Source organism: Cynara cardunculus (genome assembly GCF_001531365.2).
Source record: "Cynara cardunculus var. scolymus isolate 2C chromosome LG 16, CcrdV1, whole genome shotgun sequence".
NCBI lineage: Eukaryota > Viridiplantae > Streptophyta > Magnoliopsida > Asterales > Asteraceae > Cynara > Cynara cardunculus.
This window is the reverse complement of record NC_037543.1, coordinates 20861531-20887199: the sequence shown is the minus strand read 5'-3', so window position 1 is coordinate 20887199 and position 25669 is coordinate 20861531. Positions and strand designations below refer to the sequence as shown.

The 25669-nt window shown below is 35.7% G+C and overlaps 3 protein-coding genes across 3 annotated transcripts; all 3 read left to right on the top strand.

Annotated features, from left to right (window-relative positions):
- Positions 1-2581: 2581 nt before the first annotated feature.
- LOC112529436 (spore coat polysaccharide biosynthesis protein SpsK) lies at positions 2582-6723 on the top strand. Its single transcript, XM_025140717.1, has 6 exons — positions 2582-2906; positions 4215-4374; positions 4705-4892; positions 5241-5364; positions 5708-5838; positions 6381-6723. Exons 1-6 carry the CDS (start codon positions 2670-2672, stop codon positions 6504-6506), a joined length of 966 nt encoding a protein of 321 aa, XP_024996485.1. The 5' UTR covers positions 2582-2669; the 3' UTR covers positions 6507-6723.
- Positions 6724-9418: 2695 nt separating this feature from the next.
- LOC112529260 (NAD-dependent malic enzyme 59 kDa isoform, mitochondrial-like) lies at positions 9419-18613 on the top strand. The gene is made up of 19 exons (XM_025140446.1): positions 9419-9635; positions 10741-10837; positions 11569-11687; positions 11772-11939; positions 12159-12287; positions 12410-12470; positions 13266-13369; positions 13451-13534; positions 13667-13773; positions 13891-13984; positions 14237-14350; positions 14483-14548; positions 15267-15339; positions 15423-15509; positions 15659-15713; positions 15793-15864; positions 16251-16313; positions 17586-17700; positions 18331-18613. The coding sequence occupies exons 1-19, from the start codon at positions 9480-9482 to the stop codon at positions 18400-18402; spliced, it is 1836 nt and encodes a 611-aa protein (XP_024996214.1). The 5' UTR covers positions 9419-9479; the 3' UTR covers positions 18403-18613.
- A 2209-nt stretch (positions 18614-20822) lies between these two features.
- Positions 20823-22582, top strand: LOC112529106 (LIM domain-containing protein PLIM2c-like). Its single transcript, XM_025140180.1, has 5 exons — positions 20823-20957; positions 21624-21723; positions 21815-21840; positions 21916-22005; positions 22337-22582. The coding sequence occupies exons 1-5, from the start codon at positions 20823-20825 to the stop codon at positions 22580-22582; spliced, it is 597 nt and encodes a 198-aa protein (XP_024995948.1).
- The last annotated feature ends 3087 nt before the right edge of the window (positions 22583-25669 follow it).

Below are 25669 nucleotides of genomic sequence, written 5' to 3'. Positions count from 1 at the left end.
TATTGGGTTGGTAATGGGTTACTATTATTTAAACTCAACCCAAACCGATGAACCCAATATTCTTTTATTTTTTGAATTTAATATGATTGTTGAATTTATATTAATATATGCATTGGACAATTACACTATCATGTACGCTCTTCATATACACATATTTTCAATCTATTCACATCTTTATATAACTCATTCGTATATATGTTCAGTAACTGTGAACATATATATGTAAATTGAGAAAATTAATTACTGAATGTGATATACGTAATAAGTATGGATAAGTTGTATCAAATGGTTGATAATAAAAAAGAAATTATGAGTAGAGAAATAACATATTCAAAGTTAGAAGAATATTTTTTAATGTACCAAAGTATCAACCCAACCAACCCGTACGGGTTGGGTTAGGTTGGATTGGGTTGCACTTTGGTTCGAGTTGGGTTGAGTTAAGATTTTTCCAAACCGCAACTATTGGGTTGGGTTGTTCAAATGTCTTCAATCTGATCAACCCAACCCATGAGCACCCCTATCTACTAGAGAGGACACGGTGATTCTTCCAGTTTTGTATATAGTTATTTAGCTTAGGATACAAATAAAAGTAAGCAAACAAGGTCAAATTCAGATAAATTAGGAATGATTCTTTTTCGTGTATGAATGAGGAATGATTTTGATATTTTTCGATAGTGGAAGGAAAAGCAATTCCAATTCTTTATCGTGTATGGTAGCTTCAGAATCTGCTTTTCCTTCGGTTTAATGGTTCCAAGTTATTGGAGGTCATGAATTTAAGTGGAACTAAAAGAGGTTTGTATGTGCTTGAAACACTACTGTGATAACAACAAGCAGATCCAACACAAATAACCGTTGAAAATGAACTCGCTGAAGTTGAATACGACATTTTTAGAAGGAAGCCAGGACACAACTTCAAACACCACCATCGAATAACACCGATGAGGAATTAGTAACTGTTCTAAAAATGATTATAACGAACTGGGATCGGGACCGGTTATGAGACCGATTATGGACCGGTCCGGCCCGACCCGAAAATTAAAATAATTTTATAAATAAATGTATTTTTTTTAAATTTATAATGTATTTTTGTAAGACAACGTAATTTTAATTATATTAAAACACATTTTTAAAGTGTATTTGGGTGACCCAATTACAAATTTTATAATGTAATGAAAATATATATCATTAAAAAAAATTTAAAAATAATATTTTTGTAATATCGGGACCGGTTGGGACCGAGACCGGGACCTCATAACCGGTTATGATTCACCTTTACCGATCTTCACCTTTTCGACCGAGACCGGTTATGGCCGGTTATTCAAAACCTTGGGACCGATCGGGACCGGTTTTTGGCCACCACTATCTATCACACGATGATAGTTCTATTAAATTGATTACTAAAATGGTATTCGTGCAATGAAGCAAGATATATCTTCATAAAAATAAATTTCAAGACATCATAAAATTTTGAAAAAATATATATCGATTTTAATAGTTCTCGTTTTTTTGTACAATTTCTTTAATTCAATTTTTTATTATACTTTCATGTATGTCAAAATGAAGTAATTTATTTCTGGCTTAACGACAATTTTTTATAAAGATAATGATTCTGTTATAACTCAGTGATTATCCTAATTATATTTTAGATGTTTTAGATTTAAAATGAGAGGTTTATTTTGTATCTGATTATGTTTATCTGCAGTTAGTTACATGAATTCAAAAATGGATCTTTAATAAGTTGTACTTACGCACAATCTATTTGTAATCTTAAATTTTAAGTAATATGCATTAATACACAATACTTCATGCATAAAGAATGGTTTTTAAGAGTTTTTATCAAATGTTATATAATATAGTATAGATATGTTAAATATGTGTTTTAAAATGACAAATTGTATGAAAACGAAATCAGCTTTACTTTCGTTCTTATTTTGAAATCTCATGAATCAAACTTTCATTTTGAGAAATCATTCAGAACTTCTCGGATTCATCAGTCTCGAAGTGCATTCATATTTTGTGTAACATATTTTTAAAATCTTAATTTTAGTAATTCATATGTAACATCTCAAACATTCAAATATCTGGTCCAATTCCTATTTTTTTAACGTATTTTGATCTAAATGTTTGAAATGTCACATTTATCTCTTAATAGTTTCATTAAGAGGCAACCTCTGAATCGTTAAGAGATGAATCTTGTTTGGCAAAAAAAAAAAAAAAGTCTGCCTCTTAATGGTTCTAAAACCCTCTTAATGATTTTGTATCTTGGATCTCCCTTAACCATTAAGAGCCATAATTTCATTGTACACAATTACCAAACAATTATATTTCATTTTGCACTATATCATGTGAGTCTCTTAATCATTTTGACCACTTAATCATTTTGCACCAAACCATTCAGCAATTGCCAAACAACCCCCGAAGGTTTTAAGAATACGATGCATAAAACCACAATAACAAATTGCAAACTGTATGGACCAAAACTGTAATTTAGAAAGCATAAGGACTAAAGTCGCATTTTTAACAAACCACAAGGACTAAAATCATAGTTGAGAAACCATTGATGGTGGTGTGATATGCATTCTTGCTGCTTACTATCCTGGATTTCCTTCACAATCACAGTGGTTAGAACAACATTCGAATCATCAAAAGGATCAGATCGAGAATCACAAATGAGCAATAAGAAGAGATTACTGATAATCGGAGGCACTGGTTACTTGGGTCAGCATCTATTACAATGTTTTTCAGATTTCCCAAAACCATTCGATTTCGATCTATCAATGGCGTTCACACACCATTCCTCTCCTCCTCCACACCTCTTGCTTCAATATGTTCCTCATGCTGCCCATTTTCAAGTTAACTTGCAAACAGGTCAAGGGTTTGACTCCATTTCTCATACATTTGGCCAGGTTTGCTTTCTGTGGCAGTAATTGATTGGATCTTAATAAGCTATGCTGTTCATCTTTTTGGTTTTGATTCCATGAGGCATTTTGATTGTGAGTTCGATAAAAGGTCTTATTTGAATAGTGGGTGTACAACGATGGCGGCTAATTGTTGAATGTTTATTTGGGGATTCCAGTTTCATAGATTGGAGAATCGGGGAAAATTCTATTCGAATTTGAACTAAACGAGCTCATTTGAATTCCTAATTTCGAAATTCCATGCACCCAATTTCATTTCTAGTTTGTGATCTGGAAATGCCAAATTCTATGGCGATTTCTGTACTATTTTCTGTGAGCAATAAGATTTGGGGATAGCGAATGCCAAAAATTTGATTTTTCTGTGTTGTCTTTTTGGGCATTTGGTATTCTAGAGATTTCTGCATTCATCAATGGGGGTATGTATTTACAACTCGGAAAATATGCGGAACCTATTAGATTACTGTCCGAAAGAGCCATGTGGGGCCATTACATACCTTGAAAAGAAGGAAGTTCGGACATATATTAAGTAGAAATTGTTCAAGTCTAGCTATGCGAGACTCTAACAACGAGTAATTTGGAGTTCAATTGGCATTTCATTAGATATTCCTTTCAGAATCTCTTGCCCAACCCGATTACACCGCATCATGTACCATATAATAACCATTCAGTCATTGCTTTCTTGATACTTGGGGACCTTTTACCAAACGCTTACTGGGTAAGCGCTTATTGGGCATCATTTACCTTACCAGTTGAGCATGACAAAGACTAAGAACCTTACCCCATAAGTGAGGGAGAAGACTCTTACCATGTAAGGGCTCACCAGGTAAAAGATGTTTACCAACAATCCGTTTTGATGGCCAAGAATGTTACCCAATAAGGTAAGTGAGACTGGTAACTCTTGTCAATGAGTGCTTTCCCAGTGAGTTCAAACAACCCCTTATTTAAGATATCCCACATGACAAATAGTGCTTAATAAGTAGTCTCATGTCAGATATGCCTGAAACTATATTCTAGCTCTTCAACAAAACAATTGCTCTCCTCTTTGAGGTAGAGGATAAGTCTGCATACATCCCAACCCCTTAGGATGTATTGGGTTCGTTTGGTTTGATCTATTGTGTGTCCGCATCATGTATATAGAGCTTTCGGAATGAGGAACGACTCAAGTAAGCGGCTCTGTCTAGAATAAATGTTGTTTGGAAAATGACTGTTTACCAAGTATTCTGGGTTTAATGCTGACCGACAAAAATTACCATTATAACCCTATATATGATGAAGCCATCTTAATTTGTAATGCAGCCCGATATAGTGGTCAATTGTGCTGCGCTTTCCATACCTCGTGTTTGTGAGACCGATCCTACAGTTGCCATGTCCGTTAACGTTCCTTCTTCACTTGTAAAATGGTTATCAAGTTTCACCAAAAGAGAGACGCTTCTTATTCATTTATCAACCGATCAAGGTAGTACAATCAAGCCCTACCCCTTTTGTTTTTCTTTCTTTTTCACTTGAATATGTTTTCTTATTCAACTTCCTCCGTCCCAAAATAAATGTCCACAATGAAAAAGGCATGCAGTTTTAGAAATGTGTAATTATTAAACTTTTTTTAATTAAATAAATGACAATTTTACCCCTAATACTAGAGTGAGTAATGAATTTCTCCATATCATATTATGGGTAAAATTGGAAAGCAGACAACGGACACTTGTTTTAGGACAAACTAAAATAGAATTGTGGACATTAATTTTGGTTCGTGGGAAGGAATAAAGATTAACGAGAGCTTTTTTACCAGTTTATGAAGGGACAAAGTCTTTCTATAAAGAAGACGACGAGACTCTTCCTGTGAACGTATATGGCAAGTCGAAAGTGGCAGCAGAAGAATACATCATTGCAAACTGGTCAAACTTCGCTATTCTAAGAAGTAGCATCATTTTCGGGCCACAAACTATCTCGCCCGTCTCAAAATCACTTCCCGTTCAGGTTGGTTTGCTTTTTGCAACATTAGTTCACATTAGTACGTAGATATAAGTAGATTGAAACTTTCTTTTGAGACGGTTTTTGTGTGTTGTTGCTCACTCCTAACACGTTTTCACCGCCTTTCTTATTTTCAAGTTCTTTCTCCGCAAAAAAGATTGAGCAAGTTTTATCCTTTCTTTTCGCACACTTTACACAAGTCAGGGGTTTTCGTGGCAACAGTCGCTCTATTCTTTGAGGTGGAGGTCAGATCTGCCTACATCCCGACCCCACCTCCGGGTGTGATACAATGAGTTTGTTTGGTTTGGTTTTTAAGACGGTTTTTGATGATCACATTTTACTTATGAAATACAGTGGATGGATAATGTTCTTGCGAAAGGTCAAGAAACCGAGTTCTTCCATGATGAATTCCGCTGCCCCGTTTATGTGAAGGATGTTGTTAATATCATAAAAATATTATCCAACAGATGGATTTCAGGTTACATATTTTCTCAGTTTTTATAGAATTTCAAGTTGTAGTTCATGCATTTCTCCATTATCTACTCATGTTTGACTTTTATGGTCAAACATACTAATTTCCATCTTCGATATCAAAATGAGTTCTTTTCGCTTTCATAAAATTTTCTTGTCGTCGTATCAAATTAGTAAGAAGTATTACATATAAAAAGATGGTGTTGAATTTGTACCAATATTCATCTCGAATTCGAATTTAAGAGGTTATATGTTTGACCTCTAAAGTCAAAAACTGGAACCCTTCTATTTTCTATTTTTATTTTGATAAGATACAGTAAAGATTTGGGGTATTTTTGGTTAACTTTCAGATGGCAAGAAATTGGGATTGGTTCTAAATGTCGGTGGACCAGATAGGATATCTCGTGTCCAAATGGCTGAGGTTGTGGCTCGTGTTAGAGGCTACAACACCTCGTTGATCAAACCAGTGTCTGCATCATCGGTAAGTTCGACCTTGACCCACCTTATGATTTACTCCGATGCACAAGGCCCGAACCTTCCAAGTCTGTTTTCAGCAAACCAAAAAAGGCCTAGCCTTTTCGGGCCCGGGCCAGGCTCTGGGGTTGAAAGATGACCCGATCGGGCTTGTTTGGGCCAGGTTAAAACCAGGCCCTAAAAATTAGTTGGCCTGATCGAGCTTTGGGCCTGGGCCTGTGATTTTTCGGGCCTGGTCCAGGCTTCGGCTTGGGGCCTTTTTGTGCATCTCTTGAATGTCTTGTCATGCCTGTGATAAAGTTTGAAGTTGTGGTTTTCACTTTCGGATTGGAGGCCGGGCATTGGCATTGAAAGATGGTTCAATCAGGCTTTTTTGAGCCGGGCTAAAACCGGGACTTAAACAAGTTGTGATCGGGCTTTCTGGCCGGACCTGGCCTGGGCTCAGGATATTTCTGGTCCGGGCCAGGCTTGGGTTTGGGTTTTTTTGTGCATTTCTTGTATGTCTTGTGCATGTAATAAGGTTTGAAGTTGCGGGTTTTTCGCTTTTAGATCGATCGCGGAGTAAAGTCACCGGCCGACATATCCATGGATATCAGCAAGTTGATTCAAACGCTAGATTTTACGCCTACGTCTTTCCACGAAGGTGTCAAGTTGACGATCAACAGCCTCACATGAATTCATCGGTTGTACATATTCGCAAGGAAAATTTTGTATGTGATTGTCGTCCCGTATGAAAGTTCGCATTTTGCATGCTCAAAATTACGTTGTTTCAACTTTCAAGCGTGTTCACGGTAACAATCGCTTTACGTCAATTCATTCTGGTTTTGGCTTTAATTTGTGTCGTACCTCGGTTCCCGGGGCCTAAAAGAACTAGGTTTGTTTTATTTTCGCTTATTAAACTTCTTTATGTAATATATAATATTTATATACAGCAAATACTTATACACACTTCTTACCTTTATTAAGGTTTGAGCCATTGATCTTTTGAGAAGTCTGACTTTACCAGTAACCTAATGTTACTGGGTCAATGACTCTTCGTTTCAACTTCTTATTTTATGGGTTTCATTTATTGCGGGGCCGAGAACCGGGAACGTTTTTCCATGTTTTCATAACATCATTTTTGCACAACCTAATGGTTTATGCTGCCTTAGGGGTTGTTTGTTTACCTCTCAATAGTTTCATTAAGAGGTAGCTTCTGAATCACTAAAAGGTGGATCTTGTTTGGGGGAAAAAAGTACGTCTCTTAATTGTTCTAAAACTCTTTAAATGATTTAGGTGGCGTTTGTTTTTTAAGAGGTACTGAAGTCTGAAATTTGATTTCACTTCTGATTTTTAAGAGGTGGTGCTGAAGTCTGATATCTGAGTCAGTCAGACTGTTTGTTTTTGTAAACCAACAAACATTTGAAATCTGAAATATGAATCAATAGTTTGCTTTTGTAACCAACAAACATATAAATATGTATAATTTCTGATTTTACTTCTGTTTATGTTTCCAAGATTCCTTTAATTCTTCCTTCTCCTCCAGATCAAGCCTTCCATCCTCAATCTCCACCCTCATCTCACCACCATCAACCACCGTCCATCACCACTCTTCTAAAATCAAACGCCCAAATCCACCTTTAAAATCAAAGCAAATCTCCATCGTCACGAAAACTACAGGGACGAAAATACCTTGATTCACGAGGATAAAGGTGCACAACTACTGGTTACACAGAAACGAAAACACACAGTGGCGAAAACCCACAGGGAAGAAAACCCTCTTGTTTTGGATCTGATTTGGGTCGATTTGAAGCCACCAGAGGAGATGAAGGGTGAAGTTGGTCGATTGAGACGGTGAGGAGGGTGAAGTTGGTCGATTGAGACGGTGAGGAGGGTGAAGTCGATCGATGGAGGGTGAAGTCGATCAAATGATGAAGTAGAATCGGTTCTCTAGATAGTCTTCAGGATTAAGAGGAAAATAAATTGCTAGATTATCACTTAATTTTTAAGAGGAAAATAAGTTGCTAGATTATCACTTAATTTTTAAGAGGAAAATAAGGGATAAGTGGCTCTGGAAAAAAAACGGTCTGAATTGCCTTATGTCTAACCGAATCAGACATAAGTGGTAAAATAAGAGATTAAAAAAAAACAAACACCACCTTAATCTAAACAAATAAAAAGGTGGATATCCTTGTAAAATTAATGAAAAGTCTGGGATTCAACACTAGGCACCATTCATCTGCACATGCAATTTATCTCCCCATACCGGCTGTGGGTACGAGATAATGTTGTGTATCAATTTGTAACATCCCAAGCCAACCTACACGAATATGTCTGTTGTGTCCACACCTGGAATCAACGTATGATAAAAGAGGTATCCAGTCTTTTATAAGGTTAATCTTAATTCCTCTTCCCAACCGATGTGGGATCTTACAACTGGTTTGCAACAAGTCATCATTTACACGTTGTCGACATAAGATGAGGTTGGACGATAATGTCATTAGTCTTTTGTATTCTAATGGTTTTCCACCGAGACAAGAAATGAAAACTATTAACTGTAATAAACGTTTGTGATTAAGTGATTATCTGATAACGAGCAAGAAACGTGTGTCATCGTGTATCGATACAACAGATGGTAAAATGGGCAAAAGAACTCGTTGCTCAATGGTCATTAGAGATGTGCGTTGTCAAGTTGACTTGTTTTAGGACGTAAAATGTCAGTCAACTCAGTGAGTTCAAGTTTAACAATCTTTTAAACCTAATTAATGGGCTCGATGAAACCGGGGAGATAAAAAACCAATTTGATTCTAATTTAATTCAGTTTTATGTTATGTTTTATAACCATAAGCTAACTTAAGGGGTCCTTTACCAAGCACTTACCCATTAAATGTTTATCTGTAAAATTTAACATTATTATTTACTTATCGAGTAAGATTTTAGTCCACCAAAACGACATCGTATGCAACAATTTTCCCGTAAGCGTTACCGTGGTGAGAGTCATCGTCCTCACTTACCGGGTAAGACTCATGGTTCTTGTCTTGCTTTTATCGGGTAAGATTCTTGGTCTTTATCATATATATCCGGTGAGGTAAACAATAAAGACAAAAAACTACAATAAATTATAAATTATAAATTATAAGAACGAAAACAACAATAAAATGTAAACTATAAGGATGAAATTGTAATTTTGAAAAAATACAAGTACTAAAATAATAGTTTTTAACAAACCTTAAGGACTAAAAATATAATTTATTCTCTACCTTTTGATTTTCTCGGGTCGGATTTCCTTTTTTTCAAAAAACAAATCCGGGTTCTGTCGGTTCACTTCGTGAAATATGTGGCGAACCAAAATGAGAAATATGAAATGACGGAAAAGCCCTTGGCCGCCAAAAAGTTGACGTCATCATTCTTCGGGCAGCTCCATCAAATCATTACCCTGCCCGAATTGAAAGTCTTTCACATCCGTCCTCTTGTTCATCTGCCCGTAAATCTCGGTCAGCCTCACTGCCTCCGTCCTCCATTTCTCAAAACAGTTTCAATGCTTCAACTGAAAAAAAGAAGCTTCTTTCTGACGATAAACCTATACATACAGATTCTCTGTGTCTTATATGTATACACACCACGCAACCCACACTTTTCTGTAGAGTTTTTGTGTTCAAGTTCAAGGAAATGTGGAGGAGAACGGTGGCTCGATCTGCTGCGGCAGCGTTGAATCTCCGGCAATCGCGGGGGTTGTCTATTGCGGCGTCGGGGTCTTCGATTCCTGGTCCTTGTATTATTCATAAACGTGGATCTGATATTCTTCATGATCCGTGGTTTAATAAGGTTAGTTTGTTGTGATGAAGTGATTGTGAGTCAACGGATTTATCTGTTCGAAGTATGGTGTTCTTCATGCCCTTTACTTGAGCTGGCTTTCAGCTTTAAATTGAGTTGAATACTTGTTGAAAAAGGTTTTGAACTAGCTAAAAGCTTAGAACAGATTCTAGAAGTAGAAATTTTAGTTATTTGATGTGTGGAAAAGTTGAAATCAAATTGGAATATGGAAATTGCTCGATTTGCCTTAAAAGTTGAGGGTTATTTTTGTTTAAGTTGGTGGAGTATGAAACTTCTGTTTGATATGTTAAGCAGAGTAGATTGGAAGAATGTAGCATGTATGATCTAGGTTTTAAAATGCAGTTTTCCCTCAACGAGGCGAGACGGTCTGAGGCGTAAGCACGAGGCCGAAATATAAATACATACTGTACAAATATATATAATTTGTATGTGTATATATTATATAATACTGAATTACAAAGAGGCGTTGGTTCAGTGGTTCTTGACAGAACGAGTGAAACTGTGAGATAGGCTGACAAGATATGGAAAATTGGTTGCTTGGAGGAAGAGGAAGGGTTCAACCACACTTCTTGATTGGGAGGAGAAAATCCTAGCTTTTGGATCTTAAAATATTAAAAGTACAAGTCGAGGTCATTGTGCTTTGACTTTTAGTTTTTTAAAATACAAAAAGACTTTCATACTATAAAGCGAAGTAATACCAATGCCATACACTTATAAAAAAGTCCAAAAAAAACCATTACCAAAGTAGATCATCTGAAGCGTACGCCTCAACATCGCCTCATGCCTCAACGAACCGCCTCACTGGGCCAAGGCGTAAGCCTCGTCCAGGATGCAAAGAACGATTTCTAAAACCATGTGTATGATAAGATTTGTAATTCCAATTATTAAATTAAAAACTTTCATGTATTCTTGCTTTATAATCTCACTGTGACCAATTGATCATTCAATATCAGGACTGTTTTATGACCAGTTGGTCATTCAATGTCAAGTTCTGCAATAAAGGATAAAATACATTAGGAAGTTTTTCAAAATTAAGTGGTCAAACATAGTGAGTGTCTTTCATTATGCTTTACTCATTATTGTTTTCCAAGAGCAGGATACTGGGTTTCCCATGACAGAAAGAGATCGACTTGGACTCCGTGGTCTCCTCCCACCTCGTGTCATATCATTTGATCAGCAATATGATCGATTTAGTGAGTTCCTACTGTTTGTGAACTCCTTTCACTTTGCTACCATATCTTTTCAAGTCATTTTTGGTTATAGCTTTACTTAAGTCGGTGATTTTATTGTGGAATCAGCTGTGTAGTTCATACTTAATCTATACCCATCTCAGTTAGACAATTGTGTACTTGTGTTTGGTACTGTGTTACACGCGTATATTTTGCAAACAATGGTAAAATGCTTGTGGACAAGCAGATAAATACTCCGAGCTATTTAAGAGACATATACACATATAGAAGCTTCTTTATAGATAATTTTAGAGGGCATAATCTTATATTCTAATTCTTAACAAGAAAAGGACCAACACGAAGTTCCCATCTCTAGACATGAATTCCGCATGTCTGCATGATGTGTGTTATCAAGCTGCCAGATAAAAAAATGAGCGACTTTACGTGTGGAGCAAAATTATTTCCTGTATAACAGTATACACGGAGGAGCTTCAAGATATATATGATAAGGATGCTATAATAATGTTCAATTATCCATTTTCCAGTTGTCAAGATGTCATTTATGACAAATTAGTTGCAAATGTCACTGATGCAATGACTTAAGTTTTTCTGTCTTCAAAAGATAAGTGTGTTGTCTTTCTACACATGTTTTTATGACTTATTTTCCCAAATTTTTTGGTGTCAATTTTTCAGAGTTTTATTGGTTACAAGAATGGTACTAAGGCTATAAACTCCATTTTCTTAATTTCTGCTAGTGGAATCATATCGATCATTGGAACATAATACAGAAGGTCAACCTCTGAGTTCTGTATCATTGGCAAAATGGAGAATCTTAAATAGACTACACGATAGGAATGAGACATTATATTATCGAGTAAGTATTCTGGTAGATAATTTACTCTGTGAAGCCATAAACATCGTAATAAATTAAAAGTAACCTCATAATGTTTCTTTACAGGTACTTATTGATAATATTAAGGATTTTGCTCCAATAATATACACGCCAACCGTGGGTTTGGTATGTCAAAACTATTCAGGATTGTATAGACGTCCACGCGGAATGTATTTCAGTGCAAACGATAAGGGAGAGATGATGTCCATGATATATAACTGGCCAGCTAAGCAGGTATTTTAACCACAAAGGTGTTTATATCTAGTCATGCTCCCTTTTAACTCGTGGCATATATGAAATTTTTATTATGTTCTCTCCATATGCAAATGCTAAATTCCTGTATTACTTATTGTGCATGCTAAATGGTCATAACTGGTTATATCAAGCTTTTACATTGTATGTTAATTATTGATCGTCTAAATTTAGATACAAACAAATTATTCTATATTTCAGGTAGACATGGTAGTTCTTACAGACGGCAGTCGTATTCTCGGCCTAGGTGATCTTGGAGTTCAGGGAATGGCCATACCTATTGGGAAGCTCGATATGTATGTTGCTGCTGCTGGTATCAATCCTCAAAGAGTATGCTCTTTTGATTTCTGAACTTCAATTTATGTGCCATACTACTTGCTCAAATGCAATATCTTCAATAGTTGGGTGTTTGTACTGTCCATACTTACTAATACTCTTGGTCTACATTGCAGATACTTCCTATTATGCTTGATGTTGGAACTAATAATCAGAAACTACTAGAAAACCCCCTTTGTAAGTAGATAGGTGCACACAAATGTGTGATATTCTTTTACCTTTACTTTCCTGCCTGCTGGCTCCAAGTTGTTTCTATGATTTTGTCTATATTCTGTTTATGGGTGTCTTACATCCTGATGGATCTTATGCTAAAGCTATATGCTCTTATCTATTATTAGAAGTTTTAAAGTGTTATGATGACAGCATGTTAGATTAGCAACTTCTCATAACTTACTTAGCTTCCATCTTATATCTATCGTGTATATAGATAGAAGATTCATGCACTTCTTGAAATACAACAACAATACATCAAATATTCTCTCTCTCTCTCTCTTCTAAATACTTAACAAAAAGAACATGATAGAACCCAGAAGATAAATTGATCGAAAACAATAATAGATCAACAAAACTAGCTTACTTCAAGAGGCAAGCTTCTCCATGATTCCTAATCTATCTTCAGAAAAATCTTAACCAAATTAAGCATAAAAAGCAAAATCTCTTAATCCCTATTTGTATAATTTCCTAACTATAAGCCATCCTTATTGACAACGTGAAACTTATCCTTATGTGTGGGCCTAACAGCATATTGGATTTTTCTTTCAATCTATAGTCGATACATCAATACATGCAACATGAAACTCCTGGAAACTGCCTTTTATGAGTGGTTCAAGCCTAAACACTACACATGTTGAGAGTAACCCATCTAGGCAGCAAAACAATTGGCTGAAAATCATCTTATCTAAGAGGAAACTAGCCCAATATTTTCACATCTGACTTGATAATGATTACTTTTCACCTAAATTTATTTGACAGATATAGGACTACGACAACCTAGGTTGGAAGGAGAAGAATATATATCCGTAGTGGATGAATTAATGGAAGCTCTTCATGCACGTTGGCCAAAAGCTATTGTCCAGGTTCATTTCTTTCAAGTGTTTGGCTTCTTATGTGATGTTGAATTCATATGAACACTTTTATGATTGGCCATGTTAAATTAGTTTGAAGACTTTCAATTCAAGTGGGCTTTTGAAACTCTTGAAAGATACCGTAAGAAGATCTGCATGTTCAATGATGACATACAGGTTAGTATCTATTTATTGATTCTTCCCATTGATTTGGAAACATCATAAGAATCGAAAGTAAGCCATCAGTTTCTGATGTGTTGTTGGTTTCTTTCAAGTCCCCGCCCTTCATGCCTAGGTGAATCTTTGCAGGGAACTGCAGGTGTTGCATTGGCTGGATTGCTTGGAACTGTTAGAGCGCAAGGTCTGCCATTATCGGACTTTGCAAAACAAAAAATTGTTGTCGTTGGAGCTGGAAGGTAGTGCAGACATCAATTCTCTTGAATGTTTCTAGGATGAACCTTTCCTGTCACTCTGTGTAGAAGATAGCTGTTATGGGCATTCCCAGAAAAATTTACTTGCTATATGGTTCTCAGTGCAGGGCTTGGTGTTCTTAACATGGCCTTCCAGGCGGTTGCAAGAATGGCAGGAACAGCAGCAAAACCTCAATTTTTCCTACTTGATAAAGATGTATGGCTTTACAGAACTGGCATCCACGGCCATGGTCCAACTTATCATCTTCATTATACTTGTTTGTTTTGTCAATTAATGCACTACTATGAAAACTGCTATTGAGGACAGAGGTTGTTAAATTACACCCAAAATTATAGAAGTAAAGGAAAAAGAGAGAAAAATGTCTCCTATATTTAATAAAATTATACAGGATTTTTCACCAATGTACATTTCTTTTCACATCTGAGAAGTTCTAATATTTGGATGCAGGGTTTGATCACAACAGAGAGAATTGGTATCGACTCAGCAGCTGTACCATTTGCCAAAGCTATTGGCGATGTTGAAAGCCTAGGACTCCATGAGGGATCTGATCTCCTTGAAGTGGTACATCTCTTTTCAAAATAATCAGGGATTCTTCCATGGAGAAAGGGTGGTCTTGTTCTCTCGAATGAGGCAATTCTACAGAGTTTTTGCTTTTTATTGCATATGGGAATGCCAATTTCTGGTTTTTTGCAGGTAGAAAAGGTCAAGCCTCATGTTCTTCTTGGTTTATCTGGAGTTGGAGGTGTTTTCAATGAGCATGTACGTACCCTTTTCACCGTAGATTGTCCTAAGTTTAATCTTTTTTCGTTTTTTATGAAGTGTAAGTTCTCATGAGCTAATTTTATTGCATATAAATGGTATTTGTGCACATTGTTACTCACTACTTGCACCTTGTAATCAGAGACATAGTGTTGAATATCTAGTAGTTGCTATAAGTAGCTGCCCTAGTGTTGAATATGGAGCCTACTTCAACTTAAAACTAGTTCGTGACTTTGCAAGAATCTCATAATGAAATTACCAACTTAGCATGAATTCAGTTAATTGGGTTATGATGGTTGATGGTTGAGGATGACAATTATGTTCTCTTATCCTCTTTTTTATCTTCTCTAAAAAGATGGTGTTTTCTTTTTTCTGAGTACTCTTTATCAGAATTCAAGAATCTCATTATAAAATCCTATTCTCTTTCATTTCCTGCAATTAAGATCGTGTGCATGGTTTTCGATCCTAATACCTTGTCTAACAGTAATGCAGCCAAGATATGAGCGAGAAGTCCATCTCCTTCCATTCTTTTTTCTTTCTGTTTCCCTCCCATATTCTGATTCCCATTTCTCAATTTTTCTCTCATCTAATATGTTCTTTTCTAACAATAATAAAAATCTGATCAGGAACTCACGAGTCTTGGAAGTATAATAAAACTTCTAAATTTGCTTTGTTGCATTCATTCGTTGGTCATATCGTTTGCTTGTCAAATATACAGGTGCTTAAAGCCATGCGAAACTCTGATTCTCCTAAACCTGCTATTTTCGCCATGTCAAACCCCACATTGAATGGTTTGTCTTTGTGAATTATTAGATGCATCCTCTAACAAAGCCACAAATTTCTATTATTTATTTATATATAACTCATGAAACAGCTGAATGCACTGCTGTCGATGCTTTCAAGCATGCCGGTGAAAATATAGTTTTTGGAAGCGGGAGCCCTTTTGAGAATGTTGATCTTGGTACTGTTTCTTCACGTTGTATTTCTCCGGCTACTAATTCTATCTTCAATTAATCTGTATTTTCTCTGTACTGTAATCTAAACCAACAGAAATGGTTCTGCCATTTTTGCCTGCTTGTTCTTACTCTACTGTATATAACACATGGGCAGGAAATGGCAAAGTAGGTCACGTGAATCAAGCAAATAACATGTACCTCTTCCCTGGGTCAGTGCTTGTTTGACATTGTTGTTATAGAAATACGTTTTCGCTGTTCATATCTGTTTGATATTTTTTGCTTTTGCAGGATTGGTTTGGGATCTCTCCTCTCTGGTGCTCATTTTATATCCGATGGAATGTTGCAAGCAGCTTCTGAATGGTAAATTTAGAGCCACTTAGTTTGTTTTTATACTTAGTACCAATGGCTAAAATCTACTTCATGATATGGGTATTTATACACAAAAGTAGTTATGGGGGTCCTGGTAGGATTGTTAGACGTTATCAGTTATGTCTTTTCGGTTGACCTTAAGTAGAATTGTTCGTCTCTTGGTTGTAAAATGTACACCAAAAAAAGGGTTTATGCTAATGAAATGGGCCAGTTTGGTGCACCGTGCACCCCTTGACCCTGAGTCTGGGTCAGGGAAGCAAGCCCCCACATTGACCTTGAGCCCCCTAAGTGTGGGGTTCCTGCTCCCCCTTGACCCAGGCTCGCTAACAAGCCCACGAGATCCCTATTGCCAGCTAATATAACTTTTTTCTGTACAGCCTTGCTTCTTATATGACAGACGAAGAAATTCAGATGGGGAGATTGTATCCATCTATCGATAGGTACTACTCTCAGCTATGTAGAGATGCTTATTGTTTCACTTGAACTTTAAAGTTTCCAATTTGCAACGACAATAGCATTTGTATCTCATTAAGGGGCTGTTTGGTTGATTTTCCATTAACTCCTATATGGATAAAGTCGTCTCTGTGGATTAATCTGTCTGTATGGATTGGGAAGATTTTTGTTTGGGAGGGTTTTTCATAGATGGAAGGTGTGTGATTTTCAATTAGGAGGAGCAGATTTGGAAAAAACTTGGCTTTCTGCATAAAGCTCCCTCTTAGAAGCTTACTAAATAAGTCACTTTCTATATCATTAAGCCACTACCAAATAGCCATGTATAGATGACCGAATAAGTTATAAGTCTCATTAAGCTCATTAAGCTACTAATAGAAAGGCCTTTAGTTATCTAGAGTCAAGATGATGTGAGAAATATTCATTTTCGTGAGAAAAGGTGAAGGTACCTTGATATTGTGTGAATGTTATATCATACCACAATATAAGGGTATCTACAAACCTTCACATGATATAAAGGTACCTTCACCTTTTCACACCTCACAAAAAGGGGTTGTTCTCACCGGAACCCAACCCTAGTTATCAAAGGGTTAGATTGATGGTAGTGATTTGGGAATTAAGGAGGTTTGCTAAACACTTACCTTGGTAAGTGCTTACCTGTTCAATTTCTTTATCAGGTGAACATAACAAGGATTGAGAATCTTACCCGGTAAGAAGGAAGACAAGGATCAAGAGTCTTACCCGATAAGTGAGGGTGATGGCTCTTACTCGATAAGCACTTACTATTGATCCATGGCTGGCAATGTTACCCCATAAGGTAAATAAGAGTGGTGACTCTTGCCGGCAAGAGTCACGACCCTTATTTACCTTACGGGGTAACATTCCCAGCCATAAAAATGGATTGATGGTAAGCGTTTATAACCCGGTGAGCGCTTACTGGGTATCAGTCATCACCCTCACTTACCGGTTAAAACTCTTGATCCTTGCCTTCCCCTCTTACCACGTAAGATTCTCGGTCCTTGTTATGTTCACCCGGTAAGGTAATTGAACTCGTAAGCGCTTACCAAGGTAAGTGTTTAGTAAACAACCCCTAATATTCCTTTATTTTGTCCACATTGAACAGTATCATATTTTTAACAAATAGTAAAACAAATTTTCTTGAAGTAAGCCAAGTCAAAAATTGCAATACAAAGTAGTTCTAGTCCACTATGAATTGTGTCTACTCTTGGTTGATGCTTGAGACTCTCGATCTATATTTGCAGCATCCGACATATTACTGCTGAAGTAGGAGCAGCAGTGATTCGGGCAGCTGTTGCTGAGGAACTGGCGGAAGGACACGGTGAAGTCGGGCCCAGAGAGCTTGCCCACATGTCAAAGGTATGACCGAACCCTCTATACTTCCCAATATATTTGGTTTCTTTTGAGTGCAAAAATCTTAAAAAGAATAAATAGAACTACAAAACCAAACCAAACAAACTCAGTATATCCCACCTCGGTCTGGGGCTGGTAAGATGTACGCAGACCTAACCTCTATCTCAAAAAGTAGAGTGATTGTTTCCATGAAGAACCCCAACTTGTGAAAAGTGTGACACAAAGAGAAAGCAAGAATGACAGAGATTTGAAAAGTTGGTTAAGAGAGAGCAATAACATACAAACAGAAGTAGATACAAGAAAAGCATAACTTATTCAAGGAAACCACACACCGTTGGTCTAACTTACTAACCCTATCTCCCACCCTCTACCTATCCGGCTCCCTACCTCAGGTCTACTCTAGCTACGGATCTCTACCCGTAGCCCCTTACCCTAGTCCTACATCTCCACGAGCTCCTATTAGAGGTCATGTCCTCGGAAATTACTAAAGTCATGTCTTAACTTCAGAATAAATAAAACAGAGTATTAACCCATTAAGCTGTTACTCTATATTCCATTTTCCAAGTTTATTTAGAGATATATTTGTCCGCCTTATATAATACTAATCATTCTTCGGGAATTTGATGTTGGATGCAGGAAGAGATTGTCGAATACGTAACATCCAACATGTGGTATCCCATTTACAGTCCCCTCGTTCACGAGAAATAAGCACGCCGAGTGAGTCTATTCTTCGATATTCGTGCAGCCTATATTATTGTCGAATTTTCGTGTATCATTTGAAGCATTTAGGTTCTAGGGGGATTTACAGATCACATAAATTCAACTTTGAACTCTATGGCTTATGCCTCTTCCCCCAATACTGATGTATGTATGATTTAAATAGAAAATAGTAAGACTCTATTTTGGTATTAATGGGTACAACCACCCTCTTTTAAGGTTTAACAAACACAATGGCCTCATATAATGAAATATAACTTCCATACTGATTTATTGTGTTATTTTAAAGATGGTTTTCGGGTCAGCTTACGCGTATCGACTAATCCTCAGGCGCGACGAATGGCTTGAAGTCATCGCAGGTGAACTTTCATGGCAACTAGCAGAGGCGGACCTAGAAAATATCTAAAGAAAATTTTATCTGTTGGTTGGTTTCTTGTCCCTCTATAGAAGAGACCCATGTTCGAGTCCTGCCTATTTTTAAAAACACTGGATATATAAAAAAACACCAAAATTTAAGCTAAAAAGTAACAAATTTGACACCAGTGAGACTCAAACCTGGGTCTTTTGTACCAAGGCGGAAGCATTAACCATATACGCCATCAAAGTCTTGTGCTTAATTTTCAATTTCAAAAACTATATGGTGACACCCTTTAGAAACATACTTCTCTCCCATTATGAATGATCCATGAAACGGTGGCTCGTGTTACTGTATCAATGAATGTAGGTTCGTACCTGGCCGCAAGGGCTTTGGCAGGGCCTTATTTGTTGTTAGTTGATAGGGTGTTGTTAAATAAGTTCTTTTTAGGTCTAATCGTGCATTGAAAAATATAAAAACGTAGAACTTGATGTCGGTCTATGTGAGTGTGAAAATTGGTGGAGGTGTTTCGTTTAGCGATAGAAGGGGTTCATTTAGAACAACGTAGTTGATATAGTTTAATTTAATAGTTTTATTGGGATTTCGTATACAAAATGACGTTGGTTCGGCTAGGTGTATCGATTTACTTGTAACAACCGTATTTTATGGTGTTTGGGTGTGATAAATGCTGTAAAATAGGGTAGATCTAACAAAAATGATCCGGTTGAGGCCTATGCTGAACGCAATTTCTATAAATAGATTCATATCTACTTTTTCCGTTCTAAAATAAATGTCCACATTTCTATTTCAGTTTGTTTCAAAATAAATGTTCACTTTTAAAAAATAAGTGGATATTTTCCCACTCTACCTTTAGTTATGATGTAGATAATTAATTAGACCCTAATAGTAAAGGGTAAAATTGTCATTTAATTCATTAAAAGTGTCCTTTTTATTATGAACACTTATTTTAAGACGTGGAAAGCATTTCCCATTTATTTATCACGCATATATCCCCACAATCCGGTGGATAGTCATGAAATGGCCTCAACTTTTCGGTCGATCTTCGCAATGTGCAATAATGATCATAAATAATATAATTCAAAATCACAAGGGTTGTAGAGTAGTGGTTGAGGTCTTGGGGGATGTGGTGGAATAGCTCATCTGTCCAAGATTCGATTCCAAACGTACACAACAACTGTGATCACTAAGTTTATCAGGGCTTATTTCCTACAATCACAATTGTTGGGATTAGTCCAAGCATAGCCTAGAATATCCTTTAAAAAAACAAAATAATTCAATGAACCCAACGTAGTCAAAGTTGACATTTACGGAAAAGATTGTGTAACGAGAAATGGAACCAGGATGTCAATTCAGCAAATATGCACCTAATTGTAGCTTTGTTGTATAGATATCCACGACACATATAGCATACATGATACGTTTTGGGGTTTGCTAATTCGGTGTCGGTCAACAACGTGGTGAAAGGTGTTATGAAATGAAATTGAAATCTTTATTGTCATATAACCATGTCAAGAAATGATGTTTTTATTGCATATCGATATGTGACACTTTGTATATTAAACACACACGATCCCATTAAGCCGTTTGACTTTAAAAAAAAAACTGTACGTGCTTATTATAAATATACTGATAAAGACATACACTTCAGCAATTGAAGTAATAATAGTATCATGTTGTAAAGAAAATATTAAAGAATATATCAAAATAAGACAGAATATTAGACTGTATCAACATATAATAATATTTTTTTTTTAATTACGACGTATACAGAATCTGTCAAAACTGAAAAGGCTCCCCCTTTTTTTATGCCATCAAAACTGGATTAACCATCCTATTTTATCTCATTGTTATTAGGATCTCCAACCACGTTTCAACTTCACGTTGTATAAATTCGACATTCGACAAAGAAACCAATGTGGAAAATAATTGTGTTTGTAAATTTCCTGTTTTCTTTGATCTTTCTTGTTCGTATTTTATCGACCCAACTTCGATCCCTTTCTTAACTTTTTCCGTTCAAAAAAACAGAAAGGATAAAATGGGATTTGCAGGGACCGTCGATAGATGCAATGCTTGCAATAAGGTTGTTCATTTCATTGATTATATGACCGTCGATGGCGTCATTTATCATAAATCGTGCTTCAAATGCACGCATTGCAAAGGCAATCTTGTGGTATGTTTCTTTTTCTTCCTATTTTTCGTTTCATGATATTATCTATACGATTCTTCTGTATTATCATTGCTAAGAGTATTTTGGACATTTGACTAACGAGTTTATTTGTTCTTTTTATTAAGATATGACTGCAATTTTCAGATTACATTTGTTACATTTGGGATTAAAACAAATTATACGTGAAACCAAAAAAATCGAAGAATCAATTGGGATTAGAAGAAATCAGATTGGAACCGAATTTTCTTCTTTAACAAATGAAATTTTCATTATTTTTTTTATATTCAAGGTTGCTTCAGTCCAATTTAGGATTTACTTTTTAGCAACTTAACAAGCTTAATGAGACTTACAGCTTATTCGGTCAGCTATACATGACTCTTCGGTAATGACTTTATTATATAGAAAGTGACTTATTCAATAAGCTTATAGGGGAAAGTTTTATGTAGAAAGTCAAGGTTTTTCCAAACCGACCATCTCAACTATAAAAAACACGTTCCTTTCATCTATAAAAAAAACTTTCCTAAACAAAAAACTTTCTCAATTCATACAGACAAATAAATCAATACAGACAACTTTATTCATACATGACTTAATGAAAAACACATTATTTTTTAATCATATTTATTTATTTATTATTATTATTTTAATAATTTATTATTATTATTGAAGATGTACAACTACTCCTCCATGGATGGAGTCCTATATTGCAAGCCCCATTTCGAACAACTATTCAAAGAAACTGGAAATTTCAGCAAGAATTTTCGTACATGTAAGATTTATTTTATTTATTAATTTATTTTAAATTTAATTAAATATTTTTCGGGTTTTCGCTAAATGGTTTCTTTCGGTAATTCTTGCAGCAAAACTGAATAAAGAAAATTCAACGGTACGTTTTCTGTTTGGAAAATACTGATATGTTATTAACAAAACAAAAGAACTGATTGATTATTATGATACACAGGCACGTGCTCCACACAAATTCGCATCTTTCTTCACGGGCACCCAAGACAAATGCCCTGCCTGTCACAAAACTGTTTATCCTCTCGAACAGGTTTGTTCGTCGTTGATTCCACAATTACATTTTCATATGTCGAAACGATATTTAATTTCCTAGATAAGAACTGGTTTGAAAATGATCAGATTAGGACTAGGTATTCAAACCTAGTTCAGCATAAGAACAATTGACTATGGGCCTGGTCCGGACAGTTATGACTGTGGGGTCCAGATCAGTCATAGCTTTCAACCTAATGACTTATTAAAGACGTTTTGTTTGTTAATCGGACCGTACCTTAAAAGTTAAGAGGATTGGACGCCCATATTAGTCGGGAACAGATAACTTGCATCTCTGCTAACAACTAACGAGTAATTTTTGGTGAAACCAGATTACGATGGAAGGTGAACCGTACCACAAACGTTGTTTCAGGTGTGCTTATAGGGGTTGTCCTTTGACGCACTCCTCATATGCTGCCCACAACAGCGTTCTTTACTGCAGACACCATTTTTCGCAACTCTTCATGGAGAAAGGCGATTTCGCTCATGTTCTGAAGGCTGCAAACCGCAAGAACAATGAAAATGAACAAGCAGAGAAGGCACCTGAAGATGAAACCAAGCAAGCATCTGATGAATAGAGAGGAGCTCTAAGCAGTTTGTCACAAGACGTGGGGTTCATTGTTAACGTTCCTAAAAAAACCAGATGTTTATTTGTAGTACTGCTGCACGATGTTGTTACTTATCGTGATTCGTGATGGATCATGTAAAAAAATATAGAGATGAAATAAAGTATTCCGAACTTTATGTTTGGAACTTTACAAACGAGCCCTTAAGAACCCTTAAGTCACAAACACAATATCTTTATAAAATGCATAAAATATTCAGAATCTGTTACGATTTAGGGCAAAATTATAAACCGCACCATATATGCTTCAAACTGCAAAAAACAACACTTCGAAGAGCGGTGCAGTTTGTGCCTACGTACTTAATCCCAATAATCATATAAAAATCACGAGTTAAAAATAAATTCGATGATGACGTGTCCATACAATGTAAAGTGCCAATACGTCCCGAATACGTAATAAAACATTAGTACAAAAAATAATCTGTAAGACCCTACATCGGTTGGGGAGAGGAACAGATGTTTTCTTATAAGAGACTGTATACCTCTTCTATCAGACGTGTTTTAAAGCTGTGAGGCCAGATTTAACCAAAAAAAACAATATCTGATACGATTAGTCTGAGATGTCACAATCAAATATAAATATAAAAACTTTTCTTGACCTTCACACAATCGAATCAGATCGATGCAACGGTGTTTGCAGTTATCTTCTAGTTTTTAGTTCAACAAATACGAAAATGTTGACGTCCGAATAAACAAACTTGATTAAAAACGTAAATAATTTGAAAATATCTATCAAAACTGTATTCGACAAAAACAAATTAGGTTCAAAAAGGCCAAACTGCAATAACGTTTCCTTTAATTCTTATTTTATGTAACGAATGAACTTTTTTCTCAAGTAACGTAACAAACATCCAATTATTTTTATTATGTAGCCAATTTGACATGTAACAGGGAGTTGTAACTAAATGGCCTTTGGCCTAGCGGTTATCGTAGTCTTTGGCCTTCTAGGAGGTCAGAGGTTCAAACCTTACCAAAGGTGAAGAGGGTGTGTGAGTTTATTTGTTGCATTTGCTGTATATAAATATTATATACTTAAAAAAGAGGCAATTGTAACCGCTGATGCTGCAAATGTCAAGTTGTCAAGTTTTACTATAATTATTGATTATGTGAAAAAATAACACATTAAAAAAATCAACCCTAGAAACCTATTTATCAAGTGAAATAGGTATAAATGGAAAGATATTAACATTTTATCACTTCCTCTGTTCAAAAATAAGTGTCTACATTTCTATTTTAGTTTGTCCTAAAATAAATGTCCATTTTCAAATTATGTATCTACATTCCAATTTTGACCCTTAATTACAAAATGAAGAAATTCCTTGCTCACTATACTTATCATGGGTAAAATTGACATTTAGCTAATTAAAAGAAGTGTAATAATTACATCGGGGAATAAATGAGAACTTCATATATTCTCAGGATTCTCAGGATTCTCACAGTTCTATGGGTTCTCAAATGATCATCCTGTAATTACATATTTTTTAAAAATTGTGTGCATTTTTACGATACGAATACTTAGGGGCCGTTTATCTAAATACTTACCCGGTAAGTGCTTTCCAGTAGGAGTCAACACCATAATCTATTTTATCATATAAGATTGTAGTATACGAAAAAGGGTATTGTATGCAAAAATTTACCCGGTAAACGCTTACTCGGGTAAGAGTCCTCACCATCACTTACCGGGTAAGACTCTCTATCCTTATCATCGCTTTTACCGGGTAAGATTTTCGGCTCTTGCCATGTGCATCAGGTGAGGAAAGTTGCCCGATCAACACTTACCTGGTAAGTGTTTAGTAAACGGTCTCTTATTTGAAGAAAATAATAATAATTAATCATCATATTAGAAAAATATTAATTTTCATAGGCTCTGATGCATAGCTGAGTTGACAAATGGGCGAAGTGATTTTCCCTAAATACACGACAGGTCTGAATTCAATAATAGGCCTTTGCTAGCCTTAACTGTTGAGTAAGCCAAAAAATATATGCAAAAAGTTGACTACCAGCAAAAATTGCCCCTAACATTCAGGGGGCGATTTAAGGGGTTCCAGTGGGTACCCGTGCAACCACAAAATCTTTCAGATATAGTGTAATTTTGTTCTAAGGTTCTTAAGGCTGCTACAATTTTGTTTGGTTGTGTGATACGGTGCAACCACAAAAATACCCTCCTGAATCAGCCTCCGCTAACATTGATGTTCTTAAAGATGGGTTTCATATGAGACCGGTTAATAGGGATGGTGATTTGCCTCGACCCGTGGGGAACCCGGCTCACCCGACCTGAATGGGAACAGGGATTCCCCGCTAAAAAGGGTCTCGGGACCGAGGCCGGGGATCCTCGGTAGACTCAAACCAGGGTTGGGGCCGGGTAGCGTATCCCCTGACCAGCCCGTACCCGGTATATAATTTTATTAATACATGTATATCTATACTATATTATAAATTATTTGACAAATACTCTTTAAAACCATTTTTTATGCATGAAGTACTGTTTATTGATACATATTACTTAAAATTCGAGGTTACAAGTAAATTATGCATAATTACAACTTATTAAASCTTTATGTTTGAATTCGTGTAACTAAGTGCAGATAAACATAATCAACTACATGATAAATATCTCATTTTAAATATAAAAAATCTAAACTATAATTAGAATAATAATTGAGTTATACTTATAACAAAATACTTAATTATTATCATTATAAAAATTATATTATTAAACTAAAAATAAATTATTTCGTTATTAAACCTAAGTTAAATTATAATAATTTTTTTTGAAAGAAATTACATAAAAAACGAGAAATTATAAATAGTTAATTTGATATTAATATCGAGATATTTTTTTTTTTCAAATTTTAATGAATATAAACATTATCGCTTTCTCAAAACCACATAAAATCGTATTATATCGACATAGACAAAAAATAAAACGAAACATTATCTCGATGTATCTCGTTATATTGCATGAGTATCCTTCTAATATATTATATACATATATATATATATATATTATTTTCTAAAATTAGGTCTTGATCAGAGACGA